The sequence below is a fragment of the Hypanus sabinus genome, chromosome 7 (genome assembly GCF_030144855.1).
Source record: "Hypanus sabinus isolate sHypSab1 chromosome 7, sHypSab1.hap1, whole genome shotgun sequence".
NCBI classification, from domain to species: Eukaryota; Metazoa; Chordata; class Chondrichthyes; order Myliobatiformes; family Dasyatidae; genus Hypanus; species Hypanus sabinus.
The window spans coordinates 48,179,884-48,202,548 of record NC_082712.1 but is presented as its reverse complement, the minus strand read 5'-3'; the positions used below and the strand labels follow the sequence as shown (position 1 = coordinate 48,202,548).

At 39.2% G+C, this 22,665-nt stretch overlaps 2 protein-coding genes across 6 annotated transcripts in view; one reads left to right on the top strand and one right to left on the bottom strand.

Annotated features, from left to right (window-relative positions):
* Nucleotides 1-22,665, top strand: part of LOC132396765 (endoplasmic reticulum metallopeptidase 1) — a 133,777-nt gene that overhangs the window by 48,603 nt on the left and 62,509 nt on the right. For all 4 annotated transcript variants that reach the window (XM_059974640.1, XM_059974639.1, XM_059974637.1 and 1 more), the window contains exons 12-15: nucleotides 3,105-3,304; nucleotides 3,958-4,073; nucleotides 6,622-6,788; nucleotides 10,021-10,191. In XM_059974640.1, coding sequence (XP_059830623.1) covers nucleotides 3,105-3,304; nucleotides 3,958-4,073; nucleotides 6,622-6,788; nucleotides 10,021-10,185 — 648 coding nt within the window. In that variant the 3' untranslated portion in view covers nucleotides 10,186-10,191. The remainder of the gene's footprint in view (nucleotides 1-3,104; nucleotides 3,305-3,957; nucleotides 4,074-6,621; nucleotides 6,789-10,020; nucleotides 10,192-22,665) is intronic.
* Nucleotides 12,845-22,665, bottom strand: part of ric1 (RIC1 homolog, RAB6A GEF complex partner 1) — a 139,356-nt gene continuing 129,535 nt past the window's right edge. For both annotated transcript variants that reach the window (XM_059974635.1, XM_059974636.1), the window contains exons 24-26: nucleotides 18,644-18,821; nucleotides 17,802-17,990; nucleotides 12,845-16,024 (exon numbers count right to left, since the gene is read on the bottom strand). In XM_059974635.1, coding sequence (XP_059830618.1) covers nucleotides 15,730-16,024; nucleotides 17,802-17,990; nucleotides 18,644-18,821 — 662 coding nt within the window. In that variant the 3' untranslated portion in view covers nucleotides 12,845-15,729. The remainder of the gene's footprint in view (nucleotides 16,025-17,801; nucleotides 17,991-18,643; nucleotides 18,822-22,665) is intronic.

Here is a 22,665-nt window from a genome sequence, read left to right as displayed (position 1 = left end):
TATACCTCCAGCCAATGTTAGCCTTGCAGGAACTCTTGTAGACTCTGTATACTCAAAATTTCAGTTTTGAAGGCTTCCTACTTGGCAAGCATCTCTTTGCCAGAAAACAACCTACCCAAGTACACACTTTCTAGATCCTTTCTGATGCCATCAAGATTGACCTTTCTCCAATTTAGCGTATTGACATAGGAGCAGAGTTAGGCCATTTTGGCCCATCCCGTCTGCTCCTTCATTCCACTATGGCTGATTTATTAGCCCCCCCCCCCCCCAACCTTGTAATATTTGACACCCTTAATAATTAGAAACCTATCTGCTTCCACTTTAAATATGCCCAATAACGGCCTCCACAGCATCTGTGGCAATGAATTCCACAGATTTACCACCCTCTGGCTAAAGAAATTCCTCATCGTCTCTGTTCTAAAGGGACACAATTCTATTCCAAGTGTGTATCCTCTAGTCCTAGACTACCCCGCTGTAGGAAACATCCTCTCCATGTCCACTGTACCTTGGTCTTTCAGTAGGTTTCATTGAAATCACTCTCCACCCTACCCCATTCTTCTAAACTCCAGTGAATATGGGCCATGAGCCATAAAATGCTCCTCATATGTTAATCCTATCGTTCCCAAAGTTATTCTCATGAATATCCTTTGGACACTCTCCAATGCCAGCACATCTTTTCTTAGATAAAGAGCCCAAAACTGCTTACAATATTCCAAGTGCGGTCTGACCAATGCCTTGCAGATGATACAAAGATTGGTGGATAGGCGGGTTGTGTTGAGGAAACAGGCTGTAGAAAGACTTAGACAGATTCTGAGAATGGGCAAGAGAGCGGCAAATGAAATACAATGTTGGAAAATGCTTGGCCATGCACTTTGGTAGTAAAAATGAATATGCAAACTATTTTCTAAGTGGAGAGAAAATACAAAAATCTGAGATGCAAAGGGACTTGGGGGTCCTTGAGAACTTGCAGGTAGAATTGGTGGTGAGGAAGGCAAATGCAATGTTAGGATTCATTTCAAGAGGTCCAGAAATCAAGAGCAGGGGTTTTTTGCTGAGGCTTTATAAGGCAGTGATGAACCTCCTCGAGTATTGTGAACAATTTTGCGCTCCTGATCTAAGAAGAGCATTGGAGAAGGTTCAGAAGAGGTTCACAAGGGTGATTCCAAGAATGAAAGGGTTTGATAGCTCTGGATCTGCACTTGCTGGAACTTAGAAGAAATGTGGGGGGTGGGGTGGATCTCATTGAAACCTTTCGAATGTTGAAAGGCTTGGACAGAGTAGATGTGGAAAGGATGTTTTGCCATAGTGGGGGGAGTCCAGGACAAGAGGGGGACAACTTTAGGATAGGGGGTGTCCATTCAGAATGGATGCAGAGAAATTTCTTCAGCCAGAGGGGGGTGAATTTGTAGAATTTATTATCACAGACAGCTGTGGAGGCCAGGTCATTGGGTGTATTTAAGGCAGAGCTTGATAGGCGCTTGATTAGACATGGCATCAAAGGTTACAGGGAGAAGGCCAGGTTGTGGAGCTGAGGATGGGTTAAAAAAAAAGGATTGGCCATGATTGATAGCAGAGCAGACTCGATGGGCCCTAATTCTGTTCCTGTGTGTTGTGGTCTTATAAAGCTTCAGCATTACATCCTTGCTTTTGTATTCTAATCCACTTGAAATGAATGCTATCATTGCATTTGTCTTCCTCACCACCGACTCTACCTGCAAGTTAATCTTTAGGGAATCTTGCACAAGGACTGCCAACCAAGTCCCTTTGCACTTGCAGTTTGTGAATTTTCTCTCTGTTTCGAAGATAATCTATACTTTGATTCCTTCTACTGAAGTGCATGAGCATATACTTCCCTACACTATCTTCCATCTTCCACCGTGCCCATTCTCCCAATCTATAAGTCCTTCTGTGGACTTCCTGCTTCCCCAACAATACTGCTCCTCCACCTTTCTTTGTATTGTCTGCCAACTTCACCACAAAGCCATCAATTCTGTCATTCAAATCATTGACATATAACGTGAAAAGAATCAGTCCCAACACAAACCTCTCGCTAGTCAGTGGCAGCCAATCAGAAGAGGCCCCTTTTTGTTCCCATTCTTTGCCTCCTACCAGCCAGCCATCAGATCCAAAGTGTACCCTCACACATACTTCTGTCCCCTGCCCTGTCTGGTTCCCTATCACACTCAATCCAGTATCACACTCTCTGTACTTGGGACCTCTATATACAGATTAAGGAAACTTTCCTAAGCACATTTGACAAACTCCATCCCATCCAGTCCTGTTACAATAATGGGAGTCTCAGTCAATATGTGGAAAGTTAAAATCACTTATTTTTCTGGTAATTCCCTGCTATCTCTACAAATTGGTTCCTCTAAATCCTGCTGAATATTGTGATGCCTGTAATATCATCCCATGAACATGGTCATTCCTTTCCTATTCTTCAGTCCCACTCATAAAGCCTCAGTAGGAGAGCCCTCTGGTCTGTCCTGACTGAGATTGGTGTGATATTTTCCCTAATTATGCCCTCCCCTCCATCCTAAATCACAGAGCCCCCGAAACACTGAGCTGCCAGTACTGCACCTCCTGCAACTAAGTCTCACTAATGGGAGCAATACCATGTGCTGATCCATGCTCTTAAGCTCCTTTGCATTGAAATAGATGCAACTCAGAACATTAGTCCCACCATGCTCAAAGTTTTGGTTCCTATAATTGTATGTAGGCTTAACATCTACTTTCCCAAATGACCACTCCACTACTTGCCCTGGCAGACTGTTCCCTATTGGTAAAAGTGCTATAAAAATGTAGGTTATTTTTAAAATTAAATTGCAAATCTATCAAGCTCTCAAATAAATGGAATACTAAAAAAGGTGCCAATTGTGTAAATTGATCGGCAAATTCTGCAGATATAACTTGCTTACTACCATAAATTTGAGGTAATGATGTGCATTATCAGCCCACCATTTTACCTTGCCTAAATTAAAATGGGGAAACCAGGTTAAAAGTGAGAAAACATGACACTTGCTGTGTAAACTGGAGAATTTTGACATATCCATAGGCTGATTGTAGAGGGAGAATACTGATTTCTCTTCTTCTTTCTTCTTCAGCATATAACACGGACTTTTCACAATGTTAATGGAGAAATGGTCAAGAAAGATTCTGGCATCTGGATTAATGGATTTGATTACACCCTCATGTCCCATGTTACTCCATATATACCTGAAATCAATGATACATTGAGGAGCCCCTGTGAGAACGCACCTTTTTGTGGATTCCCTTGGTATTTACCTGTTCATGGTTTTATCAGGTGAGAAACTTGCTCTCCTCCCACCTCGTTTCCACTTCTGCTTTCTTGAAAACTTTGCATCTTATTAGGGCTGGCTGCTCTGTGTGCCACTATTTGTCCAAAATTATACATTTAGCAGGCAATTGACTGTGGGTTGGAGTGGATTAGGGTGAGTGGATGAACATCAGACAACCCTTGTTTAATGAGGTGAAAAGCCTCCTCTTGATATTTGTCCCTGATAATGGTACAGGGGTCAAACATGCTTTTGAACATAGAACATAGAATAGTACAGCACAATACAAGCCCTTTGGCCCACAATGTTGTGCCGATCCTTAAACCCTGCCTTCCATATATCCCCCCCACCTTAAATTCCTCCATATACCTGTCTAGTAGTCCTTAAATTTCACTAGTGTATCTGCCTCCACCACTGACTCAGGCAGTGCATTCCACGCACCAACCACTCTCTGAGTAAAAAACCTTCCTCTAATATCATTATGTTAAATACCGTTAGATACCCCAGTACCATTATTAACCTGAGACCCATCTGTTCTTCACAGACAACAATTCCATTGTAGCACTATTTCTGATAAATCCACCAATTAATGTTACTTCTTTTTGCTTAGATTTCAAAATAATGTTTCTAAGCTTATTGACTAATTTTTACTGTTTTCTAGGAAAAACTGGTATCTGCCAGCTTCAGAACTTCCAATCAGAGAACCTGTTGCTTTCAGACTTATTTCCAAATACAAGCTGCCTTCACAATGTATAAACATGACCTTTGAGGTGGATGGTATGATGATTAAAATATTAATTTTTTCCATAAAATACATTCTAATTATCTAAATATAAAAACTTTTCTCTGATGGGTTACAGGTCTGATTTTAAAAAAGAATATCAACGAAAGAAAAGAACTATCATTTACAATCTGAGAATGATTTGGGCACATTCCTTTGAAGTGTTAATGGTTTCTTCTTTGCGGTGTTGCAGATAGTGGACAGTGGGGAATTGATAGGGTACAGAGCTGGGCTGAGAAGTGGCAGGTTAAGTTCAACCCGGAAGTGTAAAGTGATTCACTTTGAATGGTTGAATGTGAAGGCAAAATACAGGGTTAATGGCAGGGTTCTGAACAGTAGAGCAGATGAACAGGCCCCTCAGTCCAACAGTGTGGAGGAGCAGAGGGATCTTGGGGTTCACATCCATAAATTCCTCAGTGTTGCAGGGTGGTTAAGACGATGTATGGTGTGTTGGTCTTCATTAGGTGGATGAATTGAGTTCAAGAGCTGTGAGGTGATGTTGCAGCTTTATGAAATTCTAGTTAGACCATACTTGGAACACTGGGCTTTCTGGTCTGCTCCTTATAGAAAGGATATGGAAGCTATTGAGAGCGTGCAGAGGAGAGTTCTAGAGCTTTTCTCTTTGGAGAGGAGGAGGATGAGAGGTGACCATACAGGTGTTCAAGATAATAAGAGAAATAGATAGTGAACAACTAGCACCTTTTTCCCACGGTGGAAATGGCTAATATGGGGGGTGGGGGTGGGGGAGTGGATAACTTTAGGGTGTTTGGAGGGAAGTATAGGGGGGATGTCGGAGGTAGTTTTTATTAAAACGCAGAATGTGGTAGGTGCACGAAATGCACTGCCAGGGATGGTGGTAGATGCTGATACATTAGGGACATTTTAGAGACTCTGAGATAGGCATATGGATGAAAGAAAAATAAAGGGCTACGTAGGAGTGGTTAGATTGATCTTGGAGTAGGTTAAATGGTTGGCAAAACATCATAGGGCAAAGATCCTGTACTGTTCTGTGCTCTATTCCCAGTATTTTAGATTTAAAATAGCTGATGCCTAATTTGCAAGATGTTTAAATTTGTCATTTACTGTAATCCCTGCACTTACACTGTGGTGTTCTGCTGTGTGCATTGTTAGTGTGCTCTAATAATTAGCATAAGAACTAGTTAGACAATATGTGATCTCAGTGTTTTCCATGAAATAATCCATTGGATCACGTAAATTGTTATATTTTTTACATCTGCATGATTGTGGGAATGAGTCTCTACTTTTTGCGAAGGCTGAGGAAAGTCCATCTCCCACCCCCCATCCTCATCACATTCTACAGGGGTTGTATTGATAACATCCTGAGCAGCTGCATCACTACCTGGTTTGGAAATTGCACCATCTTGGGATGCAAGACCCTGCAACGGATAGTGAGGTCAGCTGAGAAGATCATCGGGGTCTCTCTTCCCGCCATCACGGACATTTACACTACACGCTGCATCTGCAAAGGAAACAGCATTATGAAGGACCCCATGCACCCCTCATACAATCTCTTCTCTCTCCTGCCGTCTGGGAAAAGGCTCCAAAGCATTCGGGCTCTTACGACCAGACTATATAACAGTTTCTTCCCCCAAGCTATCAGACTCCTCAATACCTGAAGCCTGGACTGACACCTTGCCTTACTGTCTTGTTTATTATTTATTGTAATGCTTGTACTGTTTTTGTGCACTTTATGCAGTCCAGTGTAGGTCTGTAGTCCAGTATAGCTTTCTCTGTTTTTTTTTTATCACGTAGTTCAATCTAGTTTTTTGTACTGTGTCATGTAAACCATGGTCCTGAAAAACGCTGTCTAATTCTTACTATGCACTGTACCAGCAGTTATGGTCGAAATGACAATAAAAGTTGACGACTTGAGTTAGTAAGTTAACTTTGATTTAATTTTAGCTTGCTCTACATCACCACCTGATGGCGAATTTCTGTACTGCATTTTGCACTTTAGTTATCAAAATATTTTAAAATAACTGAAAAAGCTGATAAAAAGCATCTATTATTCCACTGCTTTTGTGAAAACTTAGTCACATCTGTTTTAATTCTGTTCATCTTTTATCACATGTATGCACTTTTATGAGGTTGTATCTCATACATTTACTTTTCCACTCAAAATGGTACATGAAGTCAAGATTTGCAGATGCTGAAAATCTAAGCAACACACAGAAAATGCTAGAGGAACTCAGCAGGCCAGGCAGCATCTATGGAAAAGAGTAAACAGTCGACAGTTTGGGCTGACACAAAGGGTCTCGGCCCAAAATGTCGACTGTTTACTCTTTTCCATAGATGCTGCCTGGCCTGCTGAGTTCCTCTAGCATTTTGTGTGTGTTGCATGGTACATGATGTATTGTATTGAATGGCTGATGTTCCTGTTTAACTGCAAATCTGTCTCATTTTAAAAAAAAAACAAGTTGCAAATGAACTCTGATGATTTTGTATTCTAGTTTTATTAAGAGAGAATTGGGTATGAAAGGTGATTTCTCTCCATGCTTTATTACACCTTTCCTCTTTGCATAGGTCCCAGTCACATGACACTGTACATTCGGCCACATGAAGGTTCTTCCATAATCAGGTCGTCTGTTGGGGATGGAAGTTCTTTGTACAGCACTGATGATGGGGATTACTTTTTCTTCTATTCCCATGGGCTACAGGCTCCCCCATGGCAATTTTGGTTGGAGATCCAGGTAAACATGCTTTATCTTGTAGTATTAATTTAAAAGCAAAACTTGTATTACGTATTAGGGGATGAGATAGAGAAGTGGCAGAAGTGTGTGTTGGGGGAACACTTTGGTGCTAGTAATCATAATTCTGTTGGTTTGAAGTTAATTATGGAGAAGGATAGGCCTGGTCCTCAGGTTGAGATTCTGAATTGGATAAAGGCTAATTTTGATGTCAGAAAATATCTGTTTAGTGTGGATTGGGACAGGTTCATTTCTGGCGAAGCTATGTTTGGTAAGGGAGGGCTTCAAATGGGTAATTTTGCAAAGACAAGAGTTTGTGTTCCATCAGAAAAAAAGGAGGAGGTGCCTTGTAAACAGAGGCAGCAAAGAATAAATGAGGCACTTGAGTATAAGAAATGCAAGAGAACATTTAAGAGGGAAATCAGGAGGAATAAAAGAAGACACAAGATTGCTCTGGTGAAGGAGAATCCCAAGAGCTTCCACAGATACACTAAGAGCAAAACGATAGCTTGTTAAAAATTTGGTCCTCTTGAAGTTCAGTGTGGTCATCTATGCATGGAGCCAAAAGAGATGGGGAAATCTTAAATGGATTTTATTTGCATCTGTATTTACTTGGGAGATGGGAACAGAGTCTATGGTACTGAGGCAAAACAAGTGAGGCCATGGACTGCTTTTGGATTAGAGAAGAGGAGGTGCTTGCTGTCTTGAGGCAAATTCGAGTGGATGAATACCTGTGGCCTGAGAAGGTGTTCCCTCAGAGGCTCATGCAGAAATGGCAGAATCCTTAGCCATGGGTGAGGTGTTGAAGAATTGGAGGACAGCTAATGTTCTGTTGTTTAAGAAAGGCTCTAAGAGTAAATTGGGGAGTTATAGGCTGGTGAGCCTGACATCAGTAGTGGGTAAGTTATTGGAAAGTATTCTAAGGGACTGGATATATATGTATTTGGATAGACAGGGACTGATTTGGATAGTCAACGTGGCTTTTTGTGCTTTACATCCTGTCTAGCCAAACTTATTAACTTTGTTTTGAAGGGGTTGCCATGGAGGTTGTTGAGAGAATGGCAGTGGATGTCATCTATATGGACTTTAGAAAGGTCCCATGTGGGAGGCTGGCTAAGAAGGTTTAGTCACTTGGCATTAAGTACGAGGTAGTAAATTGGATTTGACATTCACTTCACAAGAGAAGCCAGAGAGTGGTAGCAGATGTTGCTTCTCTGACTGGAGGCCTGTTACTAGTGATGTGCCACTGTGACTGGTGTTGGATCCATTGTTGGTTGTCATCTTTAGCAATTGTCTGGATGATGCGGTAAACTGGATCAGCAAGTTTGCAGATGACATCAAGATTCGGGGTATAGTGGACAGTGAGGAAGATTATCAAAACTTGTTGTAGTTTCTGGACCAACTGGGGAAAATTAGGCTGAAAATGCCAGATAGAATTTAGTGCAGGTAAGTTTGAGGTGTTGCATTTTGGGAGGACAAATCATGGTAGGCCTTACACGGTGAATGGTAGGGCACTTAGGAGCGTGGTAGAACAGAGGGATCTGGGAATACAGATCCCTAATTCCTTAAAAGTGGCATCATGGGTAGAGGTTATATAAAGAGCTTTTGATACATTGGCCTTCATAAATCAAAAGTACTGAGTACAGGAGTTTGGATGTTGTATAAGAGATTGCTGAGGACTAATTTGGAGTACCATGTACAGTTTTGATCAATAAGGTATCACTGAGATCAAAAAAGTACAGAGAAAACTTAAAAGAACATTGTCAGGTTTTGAGGACCTGAGTTATAGGGAAAGGTTGAGTAGATTAGGACTTGTTTCTCTAGAGCAATAGAGGTGTACAGTACAAAATCATGAGGGGTATAGATAGAGTAAATGCAAACAGGCTTTTTCACTGATGTTAGATGAGAATAGAACTAGAGTTCATGGGTGAAGGGTGAAAGGTAAAATGCTTTAAGCAAAACAGGAGAGATGGTGAGAGTGTGGAATGAGTTGCCAGGAGAAGTGGTGGATGTGGGTTTGATTTCAACATTTAAGAGAAGTTTGGGTAAGTACATTGATGGGAGGGGTATGGAGGGCTGTGGTCCAGGTGCAGGTCAGTAGGATTAGGAAGAAAATATTCCAGCAGGGACTAGATGGGCTGAAGTTCTCAATGATTTTATGGTAAAAACAAGATTCAAATCCCCCTTGACTACAGGCAATGCTGTGAATCCAGCTACATTGATTGAGATGAGCCCTGATGCATGTCCATGGAACAGAATTATTTTCACAAGAAATTATTAAATTGAGATATGCAAGTTGTTTTAGTGCTTCTGCTCTTATTCTCATAGCTCTCTGGGCTGAATTTCTCTCCCCAGTCCTGGCTCTGAACTTGCAATTCTGTGTGTGGCATTCCTTGTCCCATTTAAGGATGATGTGCATTGAGAACAATTTGGAGGCTCGTTACACTACAGTACTGTGCAAAAGACATAGGCACATATATATAGCTAGGGTGCCAGAGATTTTTGTGTTGTATTGTAGTAATTTTATGTATTGCATTATAATACTGCTGCAAAACAAAATTGACACATGTGAGTGATAATAAACCTGATTTTGATGTGGACTGAGAGTGGGACAGGAGCAGAGAGGGAAGCACCAGAGACATTTTGTAATGATCTATAAACCAAATCTATTGTTTGAAATCAAATGACCTTGCCTGGTGTGTTTGCACCTGTGCCACCCCATCCCTTCTGTCACTTGCCCCACACCCCTCCCACAGTGCTCCACCCTTGCCATTCCTAACATCCTTTGTTTCCACCAGATTTGCAAACTCACTCTCTGCTGCTCGTTGACATACAGTATTGGACAAAGATCTTAAGCATCGTAGATGTATATACTTTTGCACAGTACTGTAAATCCTGGAATATATGGGTAGTCTGAGTTATTCCTGTTGGATTAGATCACACCTAAAACGATATGACTTCTGGTCATCATACCTGATGAAGGACATGGGCTTGGAGAAATTCCAACAACAGCTTACTTCAAAGCTGTATTCTAATGTCCAGATTGAGAGTGAAGAATAAAACTGGGCTGGTACTTGCAGCTGTACAGAGCAAGGCAAGTGGCTGAACGGACTAGATGTTGTTGCTTCTCTCAAGTTCTGAATCTGATCCTGTGGTGTTTCTTAATGATTTATTTCCATTGTTTTGGTTAAAAAAATAAATTTCATAATCTTTGTCAAAATTTCTTTTTTTTAAGACTCTAGACCCTACTCCTGATGAGATGGTGGTTATTGCTGTAGCTTCTCATTATTTATTTGGAGATGAACAAAGGACAAGAGAACTTATTGCTCTTGAAAAGAGATTTCCAGAATGGTGTTATATATCCAGCTGGACCAGTATGTACAACTTGTTTGTCTTCTGAAACTAGGTAAGAGATGGAGACAATATACCCCATGTTGCTACACCATCTCTGCAAAGGCAGCAAAATATCTTGAATATGAGACCATAATATGTCAATAATCATTCAATTTGATGACTATTTTGGATTGAAGGAAAGACTGATCAAGTGAAGCTTCAAGCTATTGCCAGGAACTTCTTGGCCCTAAGATGATTAAAAAATATCACTGGTCTTCTTGACTCATTTTGCTGTGTTTTGTCATGTGTTTGTTCATTGGCAATGCTTCGCCTCAGTGAAGACCAGCATACTTGCTCCACAGTTTGGCCCCTTAAAATTCTAACTATTTGCAAGGAATTAGTTGTGAAAGTCGCCTTGAACTAAGACTTGAGATGCATTAGTGTACAGAGACTTGAGTGTATTGTTAACTGCCTGTCCCTGATTTATATTAGAAAATGAATACCTATATAATAAAATCTAGGATTAATGGATGAGGCGAAGCAATATTACTGTGATATAATTAAGACTTCAACCATTGCATTTCAGAAGGGAAGTGGATTTGTTATGCAAGATACTCTTGAATCAAATAATGCACTCAGAGTATTTAAGTTGTTCCCAGGGTATTAATCTTTCCCTCTGTTGTCAGATGTCTGGTGAATCTGGCAACAGAGGGAATACTGTTGTAAATGGTATTAGGTACTTACGATGCTCCTGGCATTTATAATTTTGACTCTCAAGGTATTTCTGAAAGTTCACAATGCTCTTTTGTACACCTTGGGAGGAGTATATAATCAGTCAAATTCACCAGCTGCAATTGAACAAGTGCTCCACCAGAAGAGATTCTTAATACCATACACCCAGTATGCTTGGATCCATAGTGTGAAATCATATTCATTTTATTAAGAATTTAATGATCCTTTTTTTAAGCCATGTGTAGACGCACCAGTCTGTTTCTCAATCATGCTTTACTTGACACTGTTGTGTGGAGTTCCTTCACAGAATGCTTTTTAAAGTATTATACTGAGCATTGTTTACATTAGAGGTACTGTAGTTTTTATTTCTTTGCACTGGCATTTGGATCTGGATTGAAATGAAACTGGACAGATACAAGAACAAAAACTTTTGGGGTTAGATTTAGTATGAATGACAGTTTCTTTTATGCCATGATTTTGTTAAAGCGTCTGTATTAAGTTAAAATTGAACAGACTTTTTTAAAAAATTGAAATTAATTACTGCTTTAATACTGAATATTCTAGCAATGTTAACTGGTAACTATAGTATTATTGAATATTAAAGCAAAATAAAAAGTATTAAACAGTTGATAGAGAACCTATTTTTGTAGAATACTATATAGTTTCCATGGTTTTGCATACTGTGGTATTGAAAAACTGGAACCCGAGTATATAGTTCTAGCTTTTGAGATGCCAACACTGGAGCAATGGTAAATTGCACATAAGCTTTTCTGACACTGAAGTATATCATAAGTTTAAAAAAAATATTGCTGTGATGAATGTAGTAGTTAAATTTTAAAATATTCTTGTTAGAATGGGTGTCAAAAAAGCCTGTTTGCAATGAGATGCAGATTTCTTACCTGCTGTTGTTTCAAGTTGGGTTTGGAAGTACATGGAGAACTACAATCTGTTTTACTGACTGATTAGTGATGAAATTTATTTTGTTTATAATTTAGTAGGTTAAGGATGAATGAGTAAGATATTTTCAAACCGCTATCTCCAAACACAGTTTTAGCTTGGGTCTGACACTCTTGAAATGGAAGCTAGTTTTAATGATGACATTGTTTATAACCAAGTATTACCTCAATGTCAATGTCCATTAATTTCACAGGTTTGTTTTGTAGGGAGAGTGGAAATAAATCAGGTTGCAGACAGTACTATTGATAAAGATGAGATGACCATCATACGCACATGGTTGCCTGAACTATCAAGGGATTGTTGCTGAAGACAGTGTAACTACTAGTTTTAAATGTGTACTGGAGCCAGATTAATATGTTAGTTTAATCCAGCATTCTTCCGTTTACCAAAATTATATCAGCTTTTCACTTGTTGGATATTTGTCTCAAAACCTATTTGAGGCATTTTATCAAATCCTTGGATTACTTAATTGGGTTGCTGATTTTTTTAAAGTAAATATATTTTACTTAAGATTGAGTTTTGGAAAAAATCTTAAAGGCAAAAGTGCATTGGACAATTATCAAATAACAGGCCAGAATACTTCTAGGAAAGATGCTACCAGAAAATGCATAAGGAATTTAGTTAAAGTAGCTTGTTAAACTCGGGGAAAGTACAGTACCTAGAAAGAAACTTCCCCTTATTTTTCTATAATGTCTCATAACCACTAGGTGGCACTTGCTGAATGTGCACCACATTGAGCTTTTACTTTAAAAATGGTGCCCTTTGTGTGTATAACTCCTGCAAAGTTGTTTTACATGCTTCAATTTTTATAGTTGAAATACATCCAGTATATAACAAAATAAATAGTTTAATAATACTGATGGGAACTGTACATTGATTATATCATGTGGCAGTGATTGTTGAGGGAAAAATGTTCAGTGGAAGCTTTCATTGATTTTATTTTAAGATTGAACCAATTCCTGTGAAGTAAAATTTTGCTATTAATATTTAGAGCACAATGCTATTTTTTTCAGGAACAGCCTAAAAACAAACTTGCGTAATCAAAAGTGTTTATTGCTGTAAAATCGTACATGTGCCAGGAAACAAAAACAAATAAATTCATTAGTAAAACAGATAAAAACTGCCATTCCATCAATCTTGCAAAGAGAATTCTAACTTTATGCCCATGTTGCTACATTATTGAGGTTATGTTAAACACCACCAGACCATGCTCAATATTTCTGAGAGTCTTGTCTCTATTTCACAGCTGTCAACAAAAAGTTACAGGAAGGGGTCTTACTGGGATTTTTAAAAAAATATTTTTGGATGAAAATACTGCTTGTTTTGAAACACTTTTTGATAGGTTTTAAGTAGATTTATAGTGTGGTGTTTTAACAGGTTAATGTGTCAGTTATTTACAAGGTCATGTTAGCAAACTGAAGAGTACAAAAGAGAATTTTTAACAGTAAGCAGACTTAAATATTAAATAGAAAGATATTAACTGCATAAAAAAACAACTGCTTGGAAAACAGTCTAAAATATAATTAACTTTGCCATGTGTGGATGTACAGCCAAGCACACTTCAAACTTAGTTAAGAAACTGACCTCAATTTAGCCCAGCCAAGTACAGGGGCCAGTAATCAAATAATACATTTTTATATTAGCTTAAGTCTGATTGTATGGTACATGTGCAACATGAATCCAATCTCAACTCACTCACTCACTCCCTCTGCATTCCTCTGAACATTCAACAAAATGTTAAAATCCCTTTTAAAGGATATATTGCATTTAATGAATTCTGTTCTATCCTTTATTATCCTATGAGCTTAAACATTGATAATTAATATACTAATTACTATTTAGGGCTAGATTACCAATTTGGTCCACATCAAAATTCAATTCAGTTTGGCTAAAAAAATAGACTACTCGTATTGTATAAAATAAGCAACAATTTGCATTTCTTTTGTTCAAATTGCACAGTAACAAATATGCTATTTTAGTCTCTTAATACTGCTTCAGGTACATATACCTTTGCATTCAGATGCAAGGAAATGGGTATGAAGATAGTACCACTGTATAAGATTATACACGGCAGCACCTTATTTGGAGTAGGAAATTAATGGGTGACTTTACTCCCTTGAAAGTGGATTAACATAATAATCAAGCTTTAATTAGGACAGCCTTTATTAAAAGCTATTGTTACTGTTCATATTTTACACCTTGCTAGAATCTAACCAAGTATAAAAAACATGATTACATAGCTTTATTTTATTTACATAAAAATACTTTTTGCATCTAGAACAAAGCTTAAGTTTTTGGGAAAGCAATAAATAAAGGCATTTCTAAACACAAACCTGTTAAAACAGTCTTTTGATAATTTTCATAAATGATCTTTTTCAGCTCCTCCTGTCTCAAAACAATGGTATTTATTTTACAGCACAAATCTCACACAGATCTTACAACAGGGTACCAAATTCAAGCATCAGTTTAATGTTTGAGCTACCAAATGCTCATGCAACACATGCGCCAACACTGTACAATATAAATAGCTGTATGAGCAGTTGGGTTAACGATGGTGTCTTAAACAAAATCTGAAATGCACTTTATTTTAGAAAAAGTTCTGTATAAAATACTTGAGGGCCAAGATCAATTCCTTAAGCACCAACACGGGTTTAAAAGTTTAATTTGGAGCCTCATTCACATGTCATGCACATGTCTTTTGCTTCAAAAACTGTGACAGGGTTTTCTGACATTGAAATATCCTGTCATTGTGGAACCAAATGGCATGATTTGTATGAGATCTTAACACCTAGCAGGAAACTCTGCACCGATAGAAAGGGAAATTTTAAATTGCCACATTTTGTACAATAAAGGTTTAGACTTTGCAATATTCTAGGTAGGAATAATTAATCGTTGTCTCCAATGTTCCAATGGAGTACTGAATCATGCCTAGCTCAAGTAATAGGTCAGTAGGTCAAGTAGAGTACAACTGCTTATAACACCAAGGCTATAAGCATGAAAGAGACATTGTGGATCACTTCCACCCATCACTAATTGGTTGTTCGACCACTATAACTAAAGTTAGGGCTAAACTAAGCAATAACCTATGGAGCATATGGTCAGAATTACCAATCTGAGACCATCTCTCTAATTCAGCAGAGGTATAGTAATGAGCAAAGTGCACACTTGTATCTAGAAGGCATGGTAATGTATCCTGCCTGAATAAAGTGGAAATTAAATATACTTCAAAAATATCAAGCATCTCACTTTTGAGTCATAAGTGCCTGGAAGAGAAACAGATACATTGTAGAATTGGAGCTCCTTTCAAATGTACTTGGGAAAATCCCTTTTAAGAATATAGTTTTTATATTAAATTTATGATAAATGAACATTTCTAGTACAAGTGAAGTATGGACTCACACCTCAATGTAGCGCAAACTGCAAACTAATGTTCAGTTTGTACAGCATTATTTCATTATACTTCCTTGACGAAGAACAAAAATAACAGAATTTGAAACACTTCTGAACTAAGAGCACCTTTATAAGACTCGCCACCCTAACCAAAATAAGGCAGTATTAAACCAGGCACTGTTCCAATCCAGAAATAGTTGCCTTTATAAATTCAGAATTTATGCATTTAGAATTCATGCATTTCTTCCACACTGTCTGGCACTCTGTATGTCACATGATGCTCAGGAGCACAGAAGGGAAAAGAATGGTTACTTTGCCAGAGATGTTCCACATCAGCAATCTATTTCAATAACAAGATGTCATTTTTTTTTGATTTTATGAAATGAAGGCAGACATTTTGTTCCAAATTCAGATTGGACATGCGTGTGAGAATTCTCCTTCAATATACAAGACATGTGCATAACAGAGAAAGGCACCATTGATTCATTTGCATTCTCAAAGTCTGGAATTCAACCATCTAAAGAATAGCTATTCATGACAGAGTACACTCATAACTCCCTTCATCCATGAGTGGTACATCTTTCTCCTCTCCCTGGTCATCATCTTCCTGCCCGCTGATACCACTACCACTATCAGTCTGACTATTGTTAACATGGCTCACAGAGGTTCTGCTGTCTTCGGACCATGGGTTGGGGGGCTCCACTGCCTTTGATATGCTCAGACGACTTGAAGGCTGAAAAGCTTCGGGCTGAATTTGCTCCTCTGTGACCTCATTCAATTTTTGCAGCTGAGGCTTTATACGATTTAGAAATGGCTTGTATCCAGGGCTGGCCATATTCAATTAGCATTAGGGGAAGAAAAAAAGATTACTGTGTGAAACAGAATTCTGCTATTCCTTAACAAATCCTTCTCACTGAGTATTTATTCAGCTGTTCACTATGTGTAAATAAATGATACCAAACACAAACATTTCAAGTAATCACCTTTCACACAGGTGTGAAAATGGTCTGAGGTTACCAACAATCTGCAAAGACCTTAAATAAAGACAGTGGTTAACTTGTCATTTTAGATGTGATCTTTCAAAATAAATTTTATTCCTGTTGCTACAAGTTGTGAATAAAAAGCACATTTTTTTCCTTTATCGGGTCTTCATCTAGGGCTTGCTTGACCCATTTCTCCATTAAGCAAATGTACAAATCTCCTTTATGCACATTTGCTTTGGCTTCACTCCCAAATATCCTGCTGCTCACTGACCATGAATCTACCTTGCAAAAACGCTTTAAATGAATGAGAACAGCAGCTGCACTTCTTTACATACCAAGATTGCCATCTGAGGGGAAAATATGACTGCATCAACATCTATACTCCAGACCAGGAGTTTATTAAAAAGCAGGGGGAAGTGAGGAGACAAACACAGGAGAGTGTTCCGTATGGAGTTAATTTAAAGGAAATACTTTGTTCAGTCAGATATGGAAGGTTCCTTGATGGCACACCTGAGCTTATCCAGTGACCATAACACCTGGCAATAAAAAATGTAGTCTGAGAAAGGATCCTGGCATATATGATGAATAAATTCTTCTTGGGCTTCCAGCCGGGTATAGGTATCGATGACAAACTATGCCATCTTCAGAATCAGAAACAGGTTTATTATCACCGGCATGTATTGTGAAATTTGTTAACTTAGCAGCAGCAGTTCAATGCAATATATAATAAAAGAAAAATAAATAAGTAAATCAATTACAGTACGTATATTTAACTAGATTAAAAATCATGTAAAACAATATATATTTAAAAAAAGGTGGTGTTCACAGTTTCAATGTCCATTTAGGAATCGGATGATCAGGGATGATGCCTAGGCGTGTCTGGTCTGCGGGTATATATACAGGTTTCCACTCTCCCAACTTGTTTATAATTGAATTCCAGTTCTTTCTTTGAGCAAGACCTTTGTCTTTGTTCAAATACTTATCTAGTCTTATTTCAATGGCTTCTTTCACCAGATCGTCTCAAAAGCCATTGGTGCGGACTGTAGTCTGTCGAAATCAATACTCTGGCTTTTGCATATGAGAAATCGGCAGTAGCAGAACATTGCATGCACAATGGTCATAGATTGATCTTGACAGTACAAAACTGTTGTGTCATGCCAATGACTCTTGGAACTACCTGGTAAAGGAAGCCATTGAAATAAGACTACAGAATAAGAATTCTGACAAAGACAAAGGTCTAACTGTAAGAAAGAACTGGAATTTGATTGTGAACAAGGCAGGACAGTGTAAACATGAGTGTATATAAACTCCCTGACCAGACATGCCTAAACATCACTGGTGAAGGTGGCAGTTCATCATCGAAATGTCAGTTAAACTTGATACCTCTACCTGGCTGGAAGCCCAGAAGAGCTGATTCATCAATATGTAGACTTGATTATTTCCGATGAAGTGATAGTTTAAAAAAAACTGTGCCTTTCAAAGGAAAGATGTTGGCAATTTGGGACTCCATTACTATATAGATGACTAAAAATTAATCCCAAAATTTAACATATAGCCACTTGAAACTATATAATCTTAAAATGCAAAACCAAATGCTCTGACAGTACAGGGCAACACTTACCAGTCTGATGAAGCCCATCCATCCACAGCAAGCATCCCATCTTTAATACCCTGCAAAACATCCTTGGAAATCTCGGAGTGTTGGATTGAACTAATTATCTGACCTATTGCTGTAGAATCTCGGAGGACGAGTGCTGTCACTATGCACCACTCCAAACAGCCAGCTTCCAAAAATATATGGAGTAGATACCTGCAGGATCAGAACAGGTGACAAAATTAATGATTGCAGAAGTAAGTCCCCAAAAGTTCCACCATTTCAATATGTTTCATTTCGAAATTATGTGGCCATTTTAAAAATAAAACCTCCCTCTAGGTTCATGCTGCTGCTTCTATGCACTGTCACCTCAATCTTCCTCACACCCACCCACCAATCCCACCTCAATTCTATTTGCAATTAACTACATTAGCCAATTGCCAGGATATTTATGATGTGGGCACCTCAAGATCATAGACAATCACGTGCAAATCCCTCAGACAGTTCCAGATTAATCCCAGGTCACTGCAGCTGTGAAAGGACAATAATGAATGCTGCATCACTGTGCCAGCTTTTATCTTTGCCATTTAGGCTTACCTCAATCCTGCCCAATGGGCAGCTGGGACCTACTCAACCTTTTTCCACCTTATTCTGGATTTCATTCACAAATGACCAGTGGAATCTCTGACTTCACTCACTCTCTTACCCCATGCAGAGGAAACAGAAGGGGGACTTCGCCCATCTCATTTTCAATTCTGCTGGAATGGCAGAATATGCTGAGCAAAAATTATATGGGATATGTTTTCACACACTAGTTTTAAATGCTGTTGACATAATGATACAGAAAATAAGGTTAGCAGGTTATTTACCTTAACTGAACCTGTGACTTACAAGGACCTTTATTAGCCAACTCCATTGATATATACTCCAGCTCAGACTGCGTGAGGCTGAGTGTGGAAAAATGCTCATCTACCATAGTCCAGTCACCATCCACCATTGAACTGGTTTCTGTGAGATCAGTAGCCGACCCAATACTGCATTCATCACCTACAATAATAGTGAAAATATAATGCAGCATGAAGAAAACTTTACAACTTCCAGGAAACACAAGTTACTTTTTTACGCCAAAAACAAATGCCAATAAATAAAAATTTATTGATAATCAGTCCTGAATGTGAAGTTTAGTGCTTAATCTGCATCAAAATGAATTGTAATTTAACACTAAAAATTAAAATTACAATTTGCATTATGTAGCTACTGCATAACTGTCATTTAAAAATATACCATTCTCAGAGTAAAAATAATTTTTGCCAACTAGCAATAAAAGGAAAAAAAAATTAAGCAGAAACCTGCACATGTGTGATATTGTTCATACATAAATGTATGCCAACACACCAAAGGTATAATAAACAAGTGTCAAACACGGAACAGATTTTTAAAAGCTTGGCCACTTATGTAGGTTTTAAGGTAGAAGAGAATTTTAAAGTTTATCTAGTGACTAAATATATGGATTGTGAAAAAATCAAAAAGGGCAGGTCAGAGGATTATGATGAGAGTAGGGGTTGTGCTGGAGGAAAGAGCAGTGGTATACTCAAAACTATTAAAGTACCAGGAAGATACAAGACAATTTTCAAGAAAATAGTGTCTGTCCTTACTTTTGCACTTCAAGGGTGATGTGTCTACAGAACATGCCCCCAGACACTTAGGACAGATACAATAACATTCAAAAGACATTTGGAAAGGTGCATTGATAGGAGCAATTTAGAGGCATATGCACTACATCGGGGAAGTTGGAACTTGTTCAGATGTCCTTTTCTCAAGGGGCTTTATTCCTCCACAATCAATGCCGTCCACATCCACATCTCTTCCATTTCGTGAACATCTGCCTTCACTCCATCCTCTCACCACCCCACAAGGGATAGGGTTCCTTGTGTCATCACCCACCACACCAGTAGCCTCTGTGTCCAGCACATAATTCTCCGTAACTTCCTCCATCTCCAACGGGATCCCACCACTAAGCACATCATTCCCCCCCCCCCCTCCCCACCCTCTCCGGGGATCAACGCCCTACCCGACTCCTTTGTCCATTCATCCCTCCCCAGTGATCTCCATCCTGGTACTTATCCCTGCAAGTGGAACAAGAACCATACCTGCCCATACACCTCCTCAAAGACTCCTTCCAGGTGAGGTGACATTTCACCTGTGAGTCTGTTGGGATCATCTACTGTATCTGATGCTCCCGGTGTGACCCCCTGTATATCGATGAGATGCAACATAGATTGGGAGATTGCTTCGCTGAACAACAATGCCAGAAAAAGTGGGATCTCCCACTGGCCACCTACTTCAAATCTACTTCCCAATCCCATATGTCAGTTCATGGCCTCCTCTACTTTCGTGATGAGGCCACACGCAGGTTGGAGTAACAACACTTAATATTCAGACTGAATAGTCTCCAACCTAATGGCATGAACATCGATTTCTTGATCTTCTGGTAATTGCTCCCCCCCTTCACTATTTCCATTCCCATTTCTCTCTCTCACCTCATCTCCCTACCTGCCCATCACCTCCCTCTGGTGCTCCTTCCCTTTCCCTGGTCTTCTACCCTCTGCTATTAGATTTCCCTTCTCCAGCCTTTTACCTCTTTCATCTATCAGCTTCCCAGCCCTTTACTTCACCCCTCTCCCTCTCCCGGTTTCACCTATCACCTACAATCTCGTACTTCTTGCTCTAACTTCTCATCTTTTCCAGTACTGAAAAAGGGTCTCAACCTGAAATGTTGACTATACTCTTTTCCGTGAATGTTGCCTAGCCTGCTGAATTCCTCCAGCATTTTGTGTGTGTTGCTTGGATTTCCAGCATCTGTAGATTTTCCATTCAGTTGGCAACTTAGTTGGTACATATGAGTTGAACTAAGAGGCCAGTTTCCATGCTGTATTATTTTGTTTTATAAAATCTGTCAGCCAACTGATTAAGTCACAGGGAGGAAAGAACATGCACAACACTCAATGTTAATCCCCCATTTCCCAATGCACATTATGTGGCAGCATTCAGCAGGGCGGACAACTGCCAAATTCAGAGTCTTTATCAGCAGTATGAGTCAGTATTTGTCAAGAACATTACAAAAGCAGTAAATAGCTGAATATACTTAAGCAATTTTTTTAAAATCATGGAACAGAAATTTTCAATTTCCCATTTTATAGTGCTTTCAGTGTTTATGTAAGATAATAGTTACACAGTTCCTAGAGATGTATGGTGATAATGGAGTGGTGCCAAAGAATGGAGGACTGAAAGTATGACCTCCTTGTTTAAAAGGATAAAAATAGTAATTTAAGTCAGTCAGTCAGTTTAACAATGTGGATTACTTGGATTAACAGTATAAATTAATTAATAAATCAGTATGGATTTGCAAAAAGAAAAATTTATTTTATCAACTGGGTAGAATTTGATGGAAGGCAATGGTGATTGTGCAAATGCTGATTAAATGATGTTCGCAAGGTTGAAGACCACTGAATAAATGGTGCAGCAACAATACAGAATTTGACTTGGGATTGAACATAGGATCAGCCCGTTATATGGGGCTGAATTCCAAAACTTGCAGACAACACCAAACCGTATAATAGATAATGTAATCAGTATAGTAGGATCTCCTGGCGGCCACCCATTTCAATTTCACTTCCCATTCCAACATGTCAGTCCATGGCCTCCTCCACTGCCGCAACGAGGCCGCACTCAAGTTGGAGGAGCAACACTTCACCTATCAACTACTACCTTGTACCTCAAATTTACAACTTTTTGAAAATTTTTTTCCCTGATCCTGTACGATAGTCCCTCCATACCACACAGCGATACAACCAGTTAGAATGCTTCCAATGGTACAACTGCAGAAATTTGCGAGTGTTTTTGGTGATATGCCAAGTCTCCTCAAACTTCTAATGAAATATAGCCGATGTCATACCTTCTTTGTAATGCATCAATATGTTGGGCCTAGGATAGACCTTCAGAGATGTTGACAACCAGGAATCGAAACTGTTAACCCTTTCGACTGCTGATCGCACGATGAGGGCTGGTGTGTGTTCCGTTGACTTCCTCTTCCTGATGTCCAGAATCAGTTCCTTGTTCTTGCTGATGTTGAGTGCAAGGTTTTGTTTGCAACACCACTCAATCTAACTCACTCCTGCATACCTCCTTGTACCCATCTGAAACTCTGTCAACAATAGTAGTGTTGTTGCACATTTATAGATGTCATTTGAGCTGTGCCTAGCCATGTAGTTGTGGGAATAGAGAGTAGAGTAGTGGTCTAAGCACACATCCTTAAGGTGCGCTAGTGTTGGCTGTCAGTGGCGAGATATTACTTCAGACTGTGTGAGGAAATCAAGAATCCAGTTGCAGAGGGAAGTACTAAAGCCTGGATTTTGGAGCGTATTAATTAGAACAGAGGGTATGATTGTGTTGAACACTGAGCTGTAATTAATAAACAGCAGCCTGACATATGTATTACTCTTGTCCAGATGATGCAAGACTGAGTTCGAGCTAGTGAGATTGCATCTGCTGTGGACAAATTACAGCAGGTCCAGGTACTTGGCGAGGCAGGTGTTGATTCCAGCTATGATCAACCTCTCAAAGCTTTCATTACAGTAGATGTAGTGCCACTGTGCAATAGTTGCTGAGGCAGAATACCCTGCTCTTTTTGGGCACTGGTATGATTGTCGCCCTTTTGAAGGAGGTGGGAGCTTCCAACTGCAGCAGTGAGAGATTGAAGATGTCTTTGAACTCCTGCCAGTTGGTTGGTGCAGGTTTGCAGAGCCTTACCAGGTACACCATCAGTGCCTGACACCTTGTGAGGGTTCACCCTCTTAAAAGATGTTCTGACATTGGCGTCTGAGACAGAGAT